Consider the following 13,390-nt stretch of genomic DNA (forward strand, 5'->3'; position numbering starts at 1 on the left):
GCAAGAGGAAAAACGTTTATTTTTTATTTTTGGGTGAACTGTGTCTTGTTTAAGCAACAACTCAGACAGCGTGGCAGTAGCCATAGTCTACACCAAACCGGTTATGCTAATAATTTCCCAGAATATTTGACAAATCTGAGTTTGAACCAACTAGTTAAATGTTAAAAACGAAAAAAAAAAAAAAAGAAAAAAAAAATGCCAGACTAACCAAAATAAGCCTGTCTTCATGGGTGAGCTCGCTTTAAGGAACGACCCAGTTTCATATATTGCATATGGCGCTATTCCATTTGAAAACATACATATGCCTTATGTTGTCTGTGATTGGTGGCCGGTCCAGGAGTTAAACCTTCCCCATTCAGGTTTTTCGGGAAATCCCCGAAACGTGGAGCTGCTTGCATCAAAATATTGTTTCCGCAGATTGCAAGTGACCACGAACGACTGGTCGATTTTTATCTTTGTTAGAAAGGGTGCAACCTAAAGACTTACACAACATTACTCTACAGGAGGCGAGGTATATGTTCAGTGTTTTTTTGTCATGAACTGAAAAGTTTGCACTCTTTTCGCACATTGCATGAGACATACTAAAACAAACGCATAATCGACGTCGAGTCAAGCTAGATAGCTAGCTAGCTGCAACCTAGTTTGCTGGCTACACTGAGTAGTGCTAGTTAATTAGCCACAATCACGTTTAGGCTTATCCATCGTTAACGCATGTAATTGTCTAACTTGATATCAGTCACTCACGTCGCCCAAAATGATTGCATGTTTGTTTAAGCCTTAGGTTTAACGGAAAGAAGAAATTATGGTAGTTAGCCTAGCTAGCTCTAGCTAATGTAGCTATGTGTTTAGTTTTACATTAACATTAACTTGCCTCTTCAACAAGTACAAGAACTCAACTAGTACAAGGTTTAAGTGCATCAGCCAGCCTTGCTATTTATTATAAAAATTCAACAACAACCAAAAAAGGTGTGTATGAATAAGGTAGAAGTTCAGATCCAATGGTCTTTGGTTAGCCTCTAACCAAGGAGTTATATAAGTGAGTCACCATCATTGTTCTTTTTACTTTCTTTTGATTCACCTTATTTCTTTACTTTAAACCACCCTGAATTCCTGCTTCAGTCACTGCCCTGTTATAGATGCATTCCAAGTCGTAGTTCTTAAATGTTTTTTTCCCATTCCTTTCTGCCTCACCTACCTTCACGTTCCCACCCATCTCGCAACAGTGAAAGTGTTTGTCTAAATCATCAATTCACTTCTATTTTACTCAATTCTTCCTCACAGACCCTGTCGTCTTCCTGTCTCCAGCCTCCTTCAACACCACCTAAAATTACCGGGCGAGCAGCTGAGAGAATTAACGGGGGACACCAGATGGAAGAGCTGTTGGACAACCTTGCCCTGAGCCAAGGCTCCTTTCAGAAGCTGTGGGAGAACATGTACGTTGAGACAATCATTTGGCCTGGTAAAGTAAATACCTATGAGATGAAACAAAGACTTACATTTTTTTCTATCTTTTTGTACGTCTCTTACACAACGTCCTCTGACTACTGACAGTCCAACTCCCACCAGAAACTGGGAAGAATTTAACGCTACGGTAAGTTAGGACCATATAGGCCAATAAAGAGGTTGCCTTTCATAACTGTCATCGCCCTGATAAAAAAAAATGGCTGATTTAAACTTTTAGAGGCCTAAAGCTACATTTCAAAAGAAGGTGAGTGATGTTTTCCCACCCTCCAGCTCATACCTGATGATGCTCTCCATGAGGGTTTTGACGAACGCCTCTTTGAGCTGCCTAGCACCCAGGAGTTCTCGGGGTCACCCGTGGACAACGTGCCACCCCCGACCTCCACCGTGCTGTCCACTGTCGACCACCCAGGCCAGCACAGCTTCCAACTGAGCTTCCAGGATTCCGGCATTGCCAAGTCTGTCACTTCCACTGTAAGTACAGGGGATGTAGATTCACTTGGTGGTTTTCAATGCGTTTGGTTACAGTATCTCTTGATGGCATAACATACTCAGACTCGAGGTGCCAAACTAGCCCTTGCAATCCCTCACCCTCTACCACACTGATTGGTAGCACATACTAGCATCACACAATTAACATTGGTATCACACTGAGTTTTGTGTAGTGCACTTATTTTATTTATATTTTTTGTATAACCTCAGACTGCTGCTTGACAGCAAAGCCACTAACGAAGTGTGTATGCAAATTAACGTATTGGCTGACATGCATAACCAGTTTAAGATATCTGTGATTAGTTGTTGACATCCCTAACCATGAGCTTTCATTCTGATATAAAGAATAGGCCCTACAATGTTCTGTAACTAGCGTTGTCAGTTAAACGCGTTATTAATAATGGCGTTAACGCAAACCATTTGAATGGCATACATTTTTTTATTGCGAGATTAACGTTCCTTTTGGCCCAGCAAATTTTGTAGTTTTTTTTCACGTGCTGTTGCAACAACTACCTGACTTTAAAAAAAACTACAACACCACATCGGATTTAGCTAGACCGGAAACGCAACAGGCACAAACTTGTTTTCGGCTTGCAAGCCGGCTAAAGAGTAGGAGGCTAACGTTACGTTTTGAGTGGATGGCGAGTGCGAGATGCCAAAATGGATGCCAATAAGATTTTGAATGGAAAGTTTACTTTTAAAAAGTTTTAAAAAAATGGTTCCATTGACAAAACCAAAGTGATCTGTGTGTTTTGTCATTGTGAACTGAGCTATCATAGCAGTCTGAAATACCACTTGATGGCCAAGAACACAGCTGATGAGAATTTTCCGCCCCTCGTCAAAGCCAGGCAATTGCGAAGTTGTTTTCAATAAAAAAAAATTAATAACAACATTTGCAACACAAGCAATCCGTTACACTTTTCCATGTTTATAAGAGCATTAAATTGAGAAAAAATTACGGGACTAAAATAAATCAAGGGACATTTGGTGTAGATAAAAATGTGATTAATTGTAATCAATCGCGAGTTAACTATGACATATGATTAATCACGATTAAATATTTTAATTATTGGACAGCAATATCTGTAACTAAACATTGGGTGTGCAGCAAACTATACCAAAATAGGGGGGATTCTCTCTAAATTCAAAGTGAACCAGGCGTACAAACAGCATAGAAAACTGTAATGGCAAAATATGATCAGCTCTGAAATCCTTACGTATACTGAAAAGGGAACCAATTTGCAGAACTTATTAGTTGTATGACTTAGTAATTACTTTCCTTATCACTATCCCAGAAGCCTGGAGAGATGTGATTGCCTAGCCCATGATGTTTCCTATCAGTTTCACCCAGTTGTAAATATACATATATAGAAATTACTCAAGTTATTAAGTTTAACCTCAAATTATCCCCAAAAAGGACACGAAAAAGGGAATAAAGTGTATCATGGCGATTTATATTTATTCTGGCAACATAATAAATGTGCTTCACTCCTTCTCAACTGTCTGTCAGTCAGCAGCATGAGCCATTACCTCGGCTTCCTGAACCAATGGTGGTCCAAACTGGTGGTCCAAACTGGTGGTCCAAACTGTTGTGAACAAAATGGTTTTGTGACGCATTTGGTCGTTCTCCGTGAACTTATTTGTCCATTTTAGGGGACAAGTTACCGAAAATGAATATACAAAAAACGTTATATACAAATATAACTCTAAATATGGATTTTCAATTTAATTGATCAAATATAGTCTATGTCAACCTCAGAATAAATGATAGGATTTTTAAATATTTCACCCTAGGCTTAAATGTCTCTCATCCTATTTAATTTTGATAAAATGTTGTACCTTACCGATGACAAAGGATATTCCATTCAGTTGCATTCATGTCGCCTTCATTTCATTGTGACGATTTGCTAAAAAGGCAAGTTTAGATGATTTGAAGTCAGATTAAAAACGGCCAATTGTGCAAAGGTTTACCCCAATGCCTTACTGGTCAGCACACTAGGATAGGCCTATGTGGATTCATGTTAGGTTGCGCTATCAACAAACCAACGCCCCCTGCTAGTCAGTCATTGGTCTAAGAGAGAGTTGCAGGCTGGTTGTAATGCATGGGTCAGACAAGACGGGGCATGTTCCTCACACAGGAACTCTTTTTTTCTTCCAGCAAGAACAGGGTTAAAATGCAACACGCACAATCAAAAGAACGGTATGAGATACAAATGTAATTAAAGTGTTTCAAAAGACTGACTGCTAGACTGAGTATAGAGTGTGATTACAACTTTTTCAGAAGTTGGAGATGCACTGTCTCAGCCCAATGCAAATGCTGTCATTTGAGCACAGCGTTCTTCGCGCCGTGCTCATCGAACTTACTTGATCACTTGCTTATTCAAACCTACCTCTTGGCCTCATTCAGAGGAAATGCACGTCCAATGTCCTAATGCCAAATCTTCACTCATTTTTCCTTTTCCCCCCATCTCCCCTCCTCCCAGTTCTCCCAGCAACTGAATAAACTGTACTGCCAGCTGGCCAAGACTTGTCCCATCGAGGTGCTGGTGGCTGTGGAGCCCCCCCAGGGAGCTATCCTCCGGGCCACCGCCGTCTACAAGAAGGCGGAGCATGTGGCCGAGGTGGTCCGCCGCTGCCCCCACCACCAGAAGGTGGCCGAGAACAACGAAGGTGGGAAGGAGTGTGTGTGTGTGTGTGTGTGTGTGTGTGTATGTATGTGAGAGAGAGAGAGAGAGAGAGAGAACACAAAAAGCCTTGTACAGGTCGTATACAGGGGGGAAGAACTGAGTCCCAACTCTTCCTGTCACCCCCTCAGGCGTGTCCCACCGCAGTCACCTAATCCGAGTGGAGGGGAACCAGCAGGCTCAGTACGTGGAGGATGAACACACCGGGAGACAGAGCGTCACAGTGCTGTACGAACCCCCCCAGGTGTGTGCCCACCCCCCGCCCACTCCTGCTGTAGCTCAGGAAAAGAACTGCTCGACATGCTGCGGTGTAGCCAACCCAGTCGATCTGTACCTTTTTAAGATCCGAGCAGTAATCAAAGCATTTTTTTGGAACAACAAGAACAACGCTTGGTGCCACGTAAGCAAGGCGACTATTTAGTTATGCACTGTCTATTTTCCAAGGGTTTGTTTGACTGTTTATTCGCAGCTGGGCTCTGAGGTGACCACCCTGCTGCTTAACTACATGTGCAACAGCAGCTGCATGGGTGGGATGAACCGTCGGCCCATCCTGACCATCCTGACCCTGGAGACACCTGAGTGAGTCCCTCCTTTACTCGCTTTTGTGTTTTTTCTGTGAGATCCTTATTTGATTGTACATCTGTGTGTGTGTGTTATATAATGGGTCTTCATCTCTCCTGTCACCTTAAGGGGCCAAGTTCTCGGGCGCCGCTGTTTCGAGGTCCGCATTTGCGCCTGCCCCGGACGCGACCGCAAGACGGAGGAGGTGAACGCCAACAAGCCCCAGCACGGCACCAAAACGCCCGGAACCAAGAGAAGTAAAGCAGCATGATATCCTATCCTACCTTGCAGTCTCCCTTCCTCTTTTTGTGGAAGATACCCCCCCCGTTGGTGTCCTCTGTCCTCATGTTGTCTTCTCTCTCCTCAGAGAGCCAGCCATCACCTGCTACAGAGGCCAAAAAAGTCAAGAGCACCAACTCTGGTTCCGAAGATGACGATGTCTTTGTCCTCCGCGTAAGTACAATGTGGCAACTACCAAAGAATTCAAAAGTTACGCTGTTCAGTTTGAACTTCTATTCAACGGACTCACCCTTCCAGGTTCGTGGAAGAGAGCGCTATGAGTGGCTGAAAAAGGTCAACGATGGACTGGAACTGATGGACCGTATGCCAGCAGCTGATGTTGAGAAAGTCAAGCTGAAAAGGTAAATAAGCCTCTGGAGGCATTTGGGGTGAAATTCAAGCTACCTGTTTGTCTGACTGCAGACTGCAAATGGGCTCCCAATTAACCCCAACATCTCCTTAAACAGTCAGAAGACGGCTAAACTCGAGATGTTGGAGCCAAAGAGTGGCAAGCGACTGCTACTGAAGGACAGCTCTGAGTAGTCACAGAAGCCGCATGTTGTGTGTGGGTACATTGTGACAGCTGGAGCTAAATGCTACCCACTTAGAGATAAGTTTGTTCACTAGCACTTTAGGTTAGTTTAATGATTTGGCCCATCAGTTTCGTACCCACAAATGACCAACTAATATGCTGACAGCTCTCATTGGCCAGTTCCCCTAAAGAGTTTTGTTTTCTTCACATTTAATTTTTTTTAAAAAAAAATCTAAAACTAACCACTGCCACGTTTTGATTGATCATCCTCTTTGTACCATTTTTTTTTTAATTCCTTTTATTCAGCTGTTTTATACAATTTCATGTTTTTTGTATAATCTCCCTCTCGCTAAAAATGCATTACCATGTATGCTATCATATGTATTTTCTGCTGTAATGAGTATGAAATGTTGCTTGATTATCTTGTTGGAACTCGGTGCTAATGCAGAATGCTTTCTTTTTTATGGAAAAATACATTGCAGGATAGGGCTGTCAGGTTATGGGGGTCAGATGGCTGAGCGGTTAGGGAATTGGGCTATAAATCACAAGGTTACTGGTTTGATTCCTGGCCGTGTCAAAGGGGGGAATGTCCCTGTACTTACTGTAAGTCGCTCTGGATAAGAACATCTGGTAAATGTAAATTTCACCCAAAGTTTGACGGGAGATTACATTATATTTACATTTAGTCATTTAGCTCTTATCCAGAGTGACTTACAGTAAGTACAGGGACATTCTCCCTTCGGCAAGTAGGGTGAAGTGAAGCCCAAGGACACAGCGTCATTTTGCACGGCCGGGAATTGAACCAACAACCTTCTGATTAATAGCCCGACTTCCTAAACGCTCAGCCATCTGACCGCCCCACATGATTACATACTTGTCAACGTTTGGGTACAAAAATTACCAGCGACGGGGGGAGGGTTGCATGAGAGCACGGCGAACGTGTGAGACTTGAGAGCCCTGTTTCAGAGAGTTTCAATAAAATACATTTTCATAAAAAGTTTGCCTCTTGTCTGTTTCATGTTAAGCTTTGAAGCCAGGTGTGAGACCATTTTACTGGTTTACTGCTACTTGGGTAATGTACAATATCTTGGTAGTTCCAAAATTATGATGAAAATACTTGGTTTGCAACAACCTTTAGTTTTGCATGTAGGGACCGTGCTCATTGTGTCAGCCTGCCTCTATCAATACTCTGCTTGTGAGTAGTAATGCAAAACAGCTGAATTCCCATGTCATTTCTGATAACGGGTACTGTAGGCTACCTGAGTTCTCTTCACCTGTTTTGAATGTTTACCATTTTTAACATCCTCATAGACTTTACAGCCTTTCAGGACACAGTTGTGCTTGCAATGCTTCGAGGCAAACCTGTGCGAATAAAGTAGGAAAGGTGATGCTTATAATCTGTTTTTTGGGGGGTTTTCAGAACCAAAGCAACTTATGTTGACTCTGTAATTCAATAGTTATATTTTCAAATAATGTGTTGTTGGATTTTCTGACCAGAACCAGAATTAGACTCCATTGTCACAAATCTGAGGATGAACCGGATACATTTGATATTGTTGGGTGAGTAAAATATTTATATTTCAGATATTGCACAGTGACACCTTTTCTTTGTTTTGGCTCCAAACTCCAACATGTAATTAAATCAAACAATGCCTTTGAAAGTAAAGTGTAAGTAAAGAAGGTAAGCTTTTTACAAAGGGAGTATCATTCTTTCAATACATACATACATAGACGATTATGTGCAAAGGGTAGTGATTTTATTATTTTTGCTTACAAAAACATGCTCAAAATTAATACTAGGTCTTAAAATGTAAAATTAATCATTAGAGTACAACATACCATGATAGAACATACAACACTGACATCACTTTGAAAACAATTCTAAAAACATTTAATAGTTTTTTTTTTTTTTACATAATTTGAAAATGTCAATGTTTTCATCCCAACAGTAGGGAGTGCAAATGTACCGCCTGCATCCGTGGTAAAATTGCCTATGCATACATATTAAGTAGTAATATGTAATAAGGTATATGCAATGTATATGCAGTATACAATGTTTTTGTTATGAACTTGCCACTGTTATAACAGCCCTTTAAATTTATTGAAAGAACGATATTTCCCTTCCCTTCTCACTTAAACTGTATTGTCTGATACTTACAGTGCAGTGCATTAGTATTTGGACAGTGACAAACCAACTTTTGTTTTCAACCACGTTATCATGTAGTGTAAACATCCCAATTTGTATTTTATGATGGCATACTTCCTTACTTCCTGGACTAAAGGCAAACATTATGCAAAAACTCAATCTCTCTCTTTTAGCTCTGTGTTGGGCGTTTTGTGGGGCTGAACCTCAGTACTACAAATGGTCCAATGCCTCCACCTGGGACCAGGCAAGACAGCACTGCCAGGTACAGGAACATCCGGATCAGGGACCGTATTCACAAAACATGTTATGTTAATAGTAAGAGTTTTCCTCAATAGCAGTAAAAGTTCTTAGCTAAGAGTTTCCTCCTAAAACAAATCTGCTGAGACCAACTTTTACAAAGGAATGGGGAGAGATCTTAAGCTAAGACAAAGAGCGGGTTTGACCTTGTTGCTATGGATGATGTCAACAAGCTTATTAACAATGCCCACAGTGATCAGCTAATAGGGGATGGGTCTCTGTCCGTTCATTTCATCATAGAAATATTGTAGAACGAGGTACAATGTTGCCATATTAAAATAAATATTTTAAATTGTAGGCTAAGTGCCACTAATTAAACTAATTATGTTCAACTAATTATCCGCCTCTTACATGTGCATCTCATCAATAAATAATGAATATGCATAAAGGCAGCAGTATGAATTGTGGATCTGGGGTGAGATGCACATGTAAGAGGCAAATAATTAGCTGCAACAACATCCATAGCAACAAGGTCAATCCCGCCCTTTCTCTTAGTTAAAGATTTCTCCCCATTCTTTAGTAAAAGTTTGAGCTTTGTGAATGTTTTAGGAGGAAACTCTTAGCTAAGAACTTTTACTGCTATTTAAGAGAACTCCTAGTGGTAAAATGCTCCATGTTGTAATTATTGTTGTTTCATTCTATCAGGTCTGCTACAAAGAGATGGTGAGCCTGAATCCTCAAAATGTCCTCAACCTGATCCAGAACCTCACCACCGATTACTGGATAGGGTTCCGCAAGAACCTCAATGGCTCAGATCCCTGGTCTCGCTGGTCCAATGGTGAACCGATGTCCTATCAGAACTGGTACCCAGGGCGACCTGTTCTATCCAAACCCAAGGTTCCGGTTGTCTATTTGACGAAGACGTACAACATGCCAGAACCCAAATGTGGTTGTTGCTGCCCCAATGAGGACCCCACAAACAACAATATTTCCGTGTTTCATGCAAATAATTCATATTTTAGTACACTTCCACCAACGACTAAACTGACGACTATACCAATTACAATATTGGGATCTGAGCCAGTGACCAATGGCACCACTACTGACGATGAGGTTGTGTTCCTTGAGGACCCATGTGTGTACATTGTCAGCTCCGGACTCTGGTTTGAAAAGAACTGCTCTGAACGTTTGTCCTATATTTGCTTTGAAGGTAAGCAGTTTGTTCTGTCGTAAAAGTTCTGTGTAAAATACTGACTTGAATACTTTGCATTTTGAATGTATAAGTGGAATTTTTCCTTGTTTGTATGTGCATTCAAATGCCTCTGTCATTTGCTCTTTTTCTCTTAACTCCCCCATCGCAACCAACACCTGTGCCTAGAACGCTTCTATGGCAAGGCTGAAGTGACCAACATAACCCTGCATAATGCTACCCTGACCTGGTTGGCTGGGCCTGGTGACATTAGTCGCTACCTAGTGAACATCAGAGGGGAACAAAACTGGACATTCTACCAACGTGAACTGACCTATTATTTCACTAACCTGACCCCAGGTGCACTGTACACTGTTCAGGTGTTCCCCATCAAGTGTGAGAGAGAGCTCAACCCTCAAAATACATCCTTCTACACCAGTGAGTATTGTTATATTGTTATAGTTAATGGTAGCAATAAGTAGTGCTGCTAATACAAATACTGTTAGTTATTATTACTGGTATATGTATTGTAGATTACTGTTGAATTGCTAAGCGATGTAATGTACTAAAAGGCTAGGAAGAGGAAAGACCAGATATAAACAGAAGAACGTCAATGACAACAATCTTGCATCTTCCATTCTAGAACCTGACGTAGTCAAGAACCTCATTGTTAACAACGTCACAGAAACAGCTGTGTTCTTGTCCTGGGATCCGCCATCTGGAAAGTCTGATCTCTACCAGGTCAGGCTTGGTGAAATGAAACTCCGTAGTAGTTTCATTTCTACTACAAAAACAAGTACAAAAACACCGTTTAAAGAAGTCGTCAATCTGACACCTGGAGGCTTCTACATGTTTGAGGTCAACGTTGAGGTCAACAACTCCAAAGAGGGAGATCGGGTGAACATTTCAGCTTTCACCAGTAAATGAACTATATTCAAGAGTGCTATCTGGTATTTTCCTTGATTTAAAAAAGAAAAAATACAATAATACCTTTAAAAAAATGTCATTCTCTCTCACAGAACCAAGCACAGTTTTCGATCTGAAAGCCATCAACCCAAAGTCTCACTCTCTGCTTCTTAATTGGACACATCCAGCCGGAATCTATTCTAATTACAAGATCTGTGTGTCGTGGAAAAATTTGTAAGCTGACCTTTATAACAATTTAATGTACAAAATATATTTGAAATGTTCAAAATAAATGTCTATATATTCTAAACTATTTTTAGTATACCATGATTTTAAAAATATGATTACATCAATTTGGTTCTTTAGTAAGGCAATCTATACATCTTTATCTGATCACTTACATTTACAACCATGGTCCAACATAAAATATATATTTTGACAAAAAATCTTTTATCACGATGATCCCCATTTTCGTTAACTTGAGAAGACCTTTGCAAATGTTCAATTGATCCTCCTACAGCACTGGGTACTGTAACACAACCAGCGGTGATAGTACCACTTACAGTGTGGAGAACCTGCCTGCAGGCACCAGTGTGAGCCTGAGCGTGGTGGTGCTGGTGCAGGACAACCCTCTGGAAGGAGACTCCATCAATAAAACAGGCTTTACCGGTAAGGATGGTCGGATTGCAGTGTATAAATGAAAGGCTCAATGGATGGGCTGATGGATGGATGAATGTGTGAAATGCTGTTGAATGCATAGATGAATGACTGATGATTTCAAAGCTGCCATTTTTACATAATCATTGTGTCTCTCTTTTTTTCTTTCTCTCTATCCAGCCCCAGGAACTGTGTCTAACATAATAATGCTTACTGATACAAACTCTATTAACGCCACCTGGGTCTCACCTAATGGAAACTATGAGGTTTTCTGTTACGAATTAAGATTGGCAGAAGACAACAAAAGGCCTGATGTTGACCTATGTCCTTTAAACACAACCGAGACTCATGTTGAGTTTACAACAAAGATACAGTCTTCTGTCAAATACAATCTGACTATCTGGACCAAAAATGGAGACCTGAAAAGCGAATGGAGGTCCATCGCTAATTTCACATGTGAGTGACTGGAATTGAGTCTCATTGGGTTTCTCACTATCTTAGTGCTGTGGTGGGGTTAGGGGCAGGCCAGTCGCTTTGCCAATATTGCAGACTTGCGTGTTGCAAAGTATATGACTTTCTTACTGTTGACTTACAATTGCTCGCTCTCCCCTCTCATTTGTCTCCATCTAACCTTTTCCCCCTATTGTCTCCCTGGCTTTTCTCTTTTCTTCCCTCAGTGCCAAAGCCGCCACAAAATGCCAGGGTCAAATCCAGCAACAACACCAGCGTCAATATCACTTGGGATCCCCCTGAGGATGCCTCAGGGGCAGTTGTGACCTACCAAGTCACGTATTTTGCAGAGTTCTGGAATGAGAGAGAGCAGGTTGATAAAGTCACGAGTAACAGCCACACGTTTTTCAACCTGCGTCCTGGAACCAGTTACACATTTTCTATATTCACAATTTCTGGAATCCATACAAGCAACCCTGTTTCCACAACTAAGATAACAGGTAAATCATACAAATGATAAGCGTACACAACACTTTTTGGTTAATTTAATGTTCAAACATCCATCTAAATATGAACCAGCATGACAAGTGAATGTGTGTGGGTGTGTGTAAATGGGTGAGTGTGACCTCTAATGTCCTTCCTTCTCTCCTCTCTTTCTCCTTCCCTCAGACCCAAATAAAAGTTTTTTATATCTGGACATGGAGTGCTCCGCTGCTACGGTTTCCAATTGTACGGATGCTAAACTGAAAATAGTTGAACAGGTAAGGTCAATAATGACAAGGAAGCTTACTGATCATTAGTTTTTTTTCCTAGGTTTTCTGTGAGGGGTACATGTACTTTTTCTCACACACACACACACACACACACACACACACACATACGAAACCAAACTCATTCACATAACATTCTAAAACCCACACACACATACAGGTAAAATGCCTCTCAAACAACATACGTAAATCTTCTCAAACAACAAGCTGAGATTGTAATACACCATGTTGAAAGGCTTTCATACAGAGTTTTTTATCTAAAGGTTTTACAATATTATACGTGAGAATTTTAACTGTGTATATGAGCACCTTTTACTAATCTGTGTGAAAGCTTTTCAATCGTTTTCATGAGAGATTTTCAGTTGTATGTGAGCATGTAATCTTTCAGTTTGTGTGAGTGTTAAAAAGTGTGTTTTGGTTAAAAGCGTTTCACTTGCATGTGAGAATGTAAATGAGTTTATATGTGTGAGAGGAAAAGTGCATGTTCCTTCCACATACAGTACCACAATTACCATACTTAAGTTATTCTGAATAACGTACCTTACAGTCCCTCACGTTTTTAATTGTGGTTGTGTAAATTTGTTGTCTTGCAGTTACAAAAACACATACAGAATACATTTCATCAACAAGTGTTTTGGAAACTAGATGAAAAACCTGATGAAACTTAAAGAGTTGAAACACTTTCAGCGTAATCACTGTATATTGTGCAGGTTTGTTTGTCTGTTTTTAATGCAAAATACTTGTATATCTTTATCATGTAATTTCACCGTCATTTTCAAGATTCAGATTTTGTAAAAAAATTGGACTGACTGAACTTTGTCTAGAAGTGGAAACATTTGGGTATGTACCCCATATTTAGGCTAGTCATGTATCATAAAAATAAATAAAAACACATCTGTTATCTGACTTTCTCGTGGTGTTTTTGTCATAAATACCAATATGAGACAGCATGGGAAGGAAGTATGATTTACATAAAGGTATAGTATGTTGAGCCAACATTATGGACAGTCATGCAGTTATGCATCA

At 40.6% G+C, this 13,390-nt stretch overlaps 2 protein-coding genes across 2 annotated transcripts; both read left to right on the plus strand.

Annotated features, from left to right (window-relative positions):
- The first annotated feature begins 263 nt into the window (after positions 1–263).
- Positions 264–7,006, plus strand: LOC146222258 (cellular tumor antigen p53-like). The gene is made up of 11 exons (XM_084691626.1): positions 264–511; positions 1,282–1,433; positions 1,552–1,591; positions 1,735–1,935; positions 4,437–4,623; positions 4,769–4,881; positions 5,107–5,216; positions 5,328–5,455; positions 5,566–5,651; positions 5,736–5,839; positions 5,945–7,006. The coding sequence occupies exons 2-11, from the start codon at positions 1,369–1,371 to the stop codon at positions 6,018–6,020; spliced, it is 1,110 nt and encodes a 369-aa protein (XP_084547752.1). The 5' UTR covers positions 264–511; positions 1,282–1,368; the 3' UTR covers positions 6,021–7,006.
- A 652-nt stretch (positions 7,007–7,658) lies between these two features.
- LOC146222259 (receptor-type tyrosine-protein phosphatase eta) lies at positions 7,659–13,248 on the plus strand. Its single transcript, XM_084692132.1, has 11 exons — positions 7,659–7,670; positions 8,364–8,417; positions 9,098–9,602; positions 9,771–10,019; positions 10,225–10,500; positions 10,601–10,721; positions 11,008–11,156; positions 11,325–11,600; positions 11,822–12,094; positions 12,264–12,355; positions 12,958–13,248. The coding sequence occupies exons 1-11, from the start codon at positions 7,659–7,661 to the stop codon at positions 13,030–13,032; spliced, it is 2,082 nt and encodes a 693-aa protein (XP_084548258.1). The 3' UTR covers positions 13,033–13,248.
- The last annotated feature ends 142 nt before the right edge of the window (positions 13,249–13,390 follow it).

This window comes from Hypomesus nipponensis, chromosome 25 (genome assembly GCF_054491055.1).
Source record: "Hypomesus nipponensis isolate SF chromosome 25, ASM5449105v1, whole genome shotgun sequence".
Lineage (NCBI taxonomy): Eukaryota > Metazoa > Chordata > Actinopteri > Osmeriformes > Osmeridae > Hypomesus > Hypomesus nipponensis.

Bases quoted from the DNA above. Each gene is read 5' to 3' on its own strand.
- LOC146222258 (XM_084691626.1), top strand. From the start codon at position 1,369: ATGGAAGAGCTGTTGGACAACCTTGCCCTGAGCCAAGGCTCCTTTCAG. The intron at 1,592-1,734 runs GTAAGTTAGGAC...CCCACCCTCCAG, and splicing joins GGGAAGAATTTAACGCTACG to CTCATACCTGATGATGCTCT. The intron at 4,882-5,106 runs GTGTGTGCCCAC...GTTTATTCGCAG, and splicing joins TGCTGTACGAACCCCCCCAG to CTGGGCTCTGAGGTGACCAC.
- LOC146222259 (XM_084692132.1), top strand. The intron at 11,157-11,324 runs GTAAGGATGGTC...CTCTCTATCCAG, and splicing joins CAATAAAACAGGCTTTACCG to CCCCAGGAACTGTGTCTAAC. The intron at 12,095-12,263 runs GTAAATCATACA...TCCTTCCCTCAG, and splicing joins TTCCACAACTAAGATAACAG to ACCCAAATAAAAGTTTTTTA.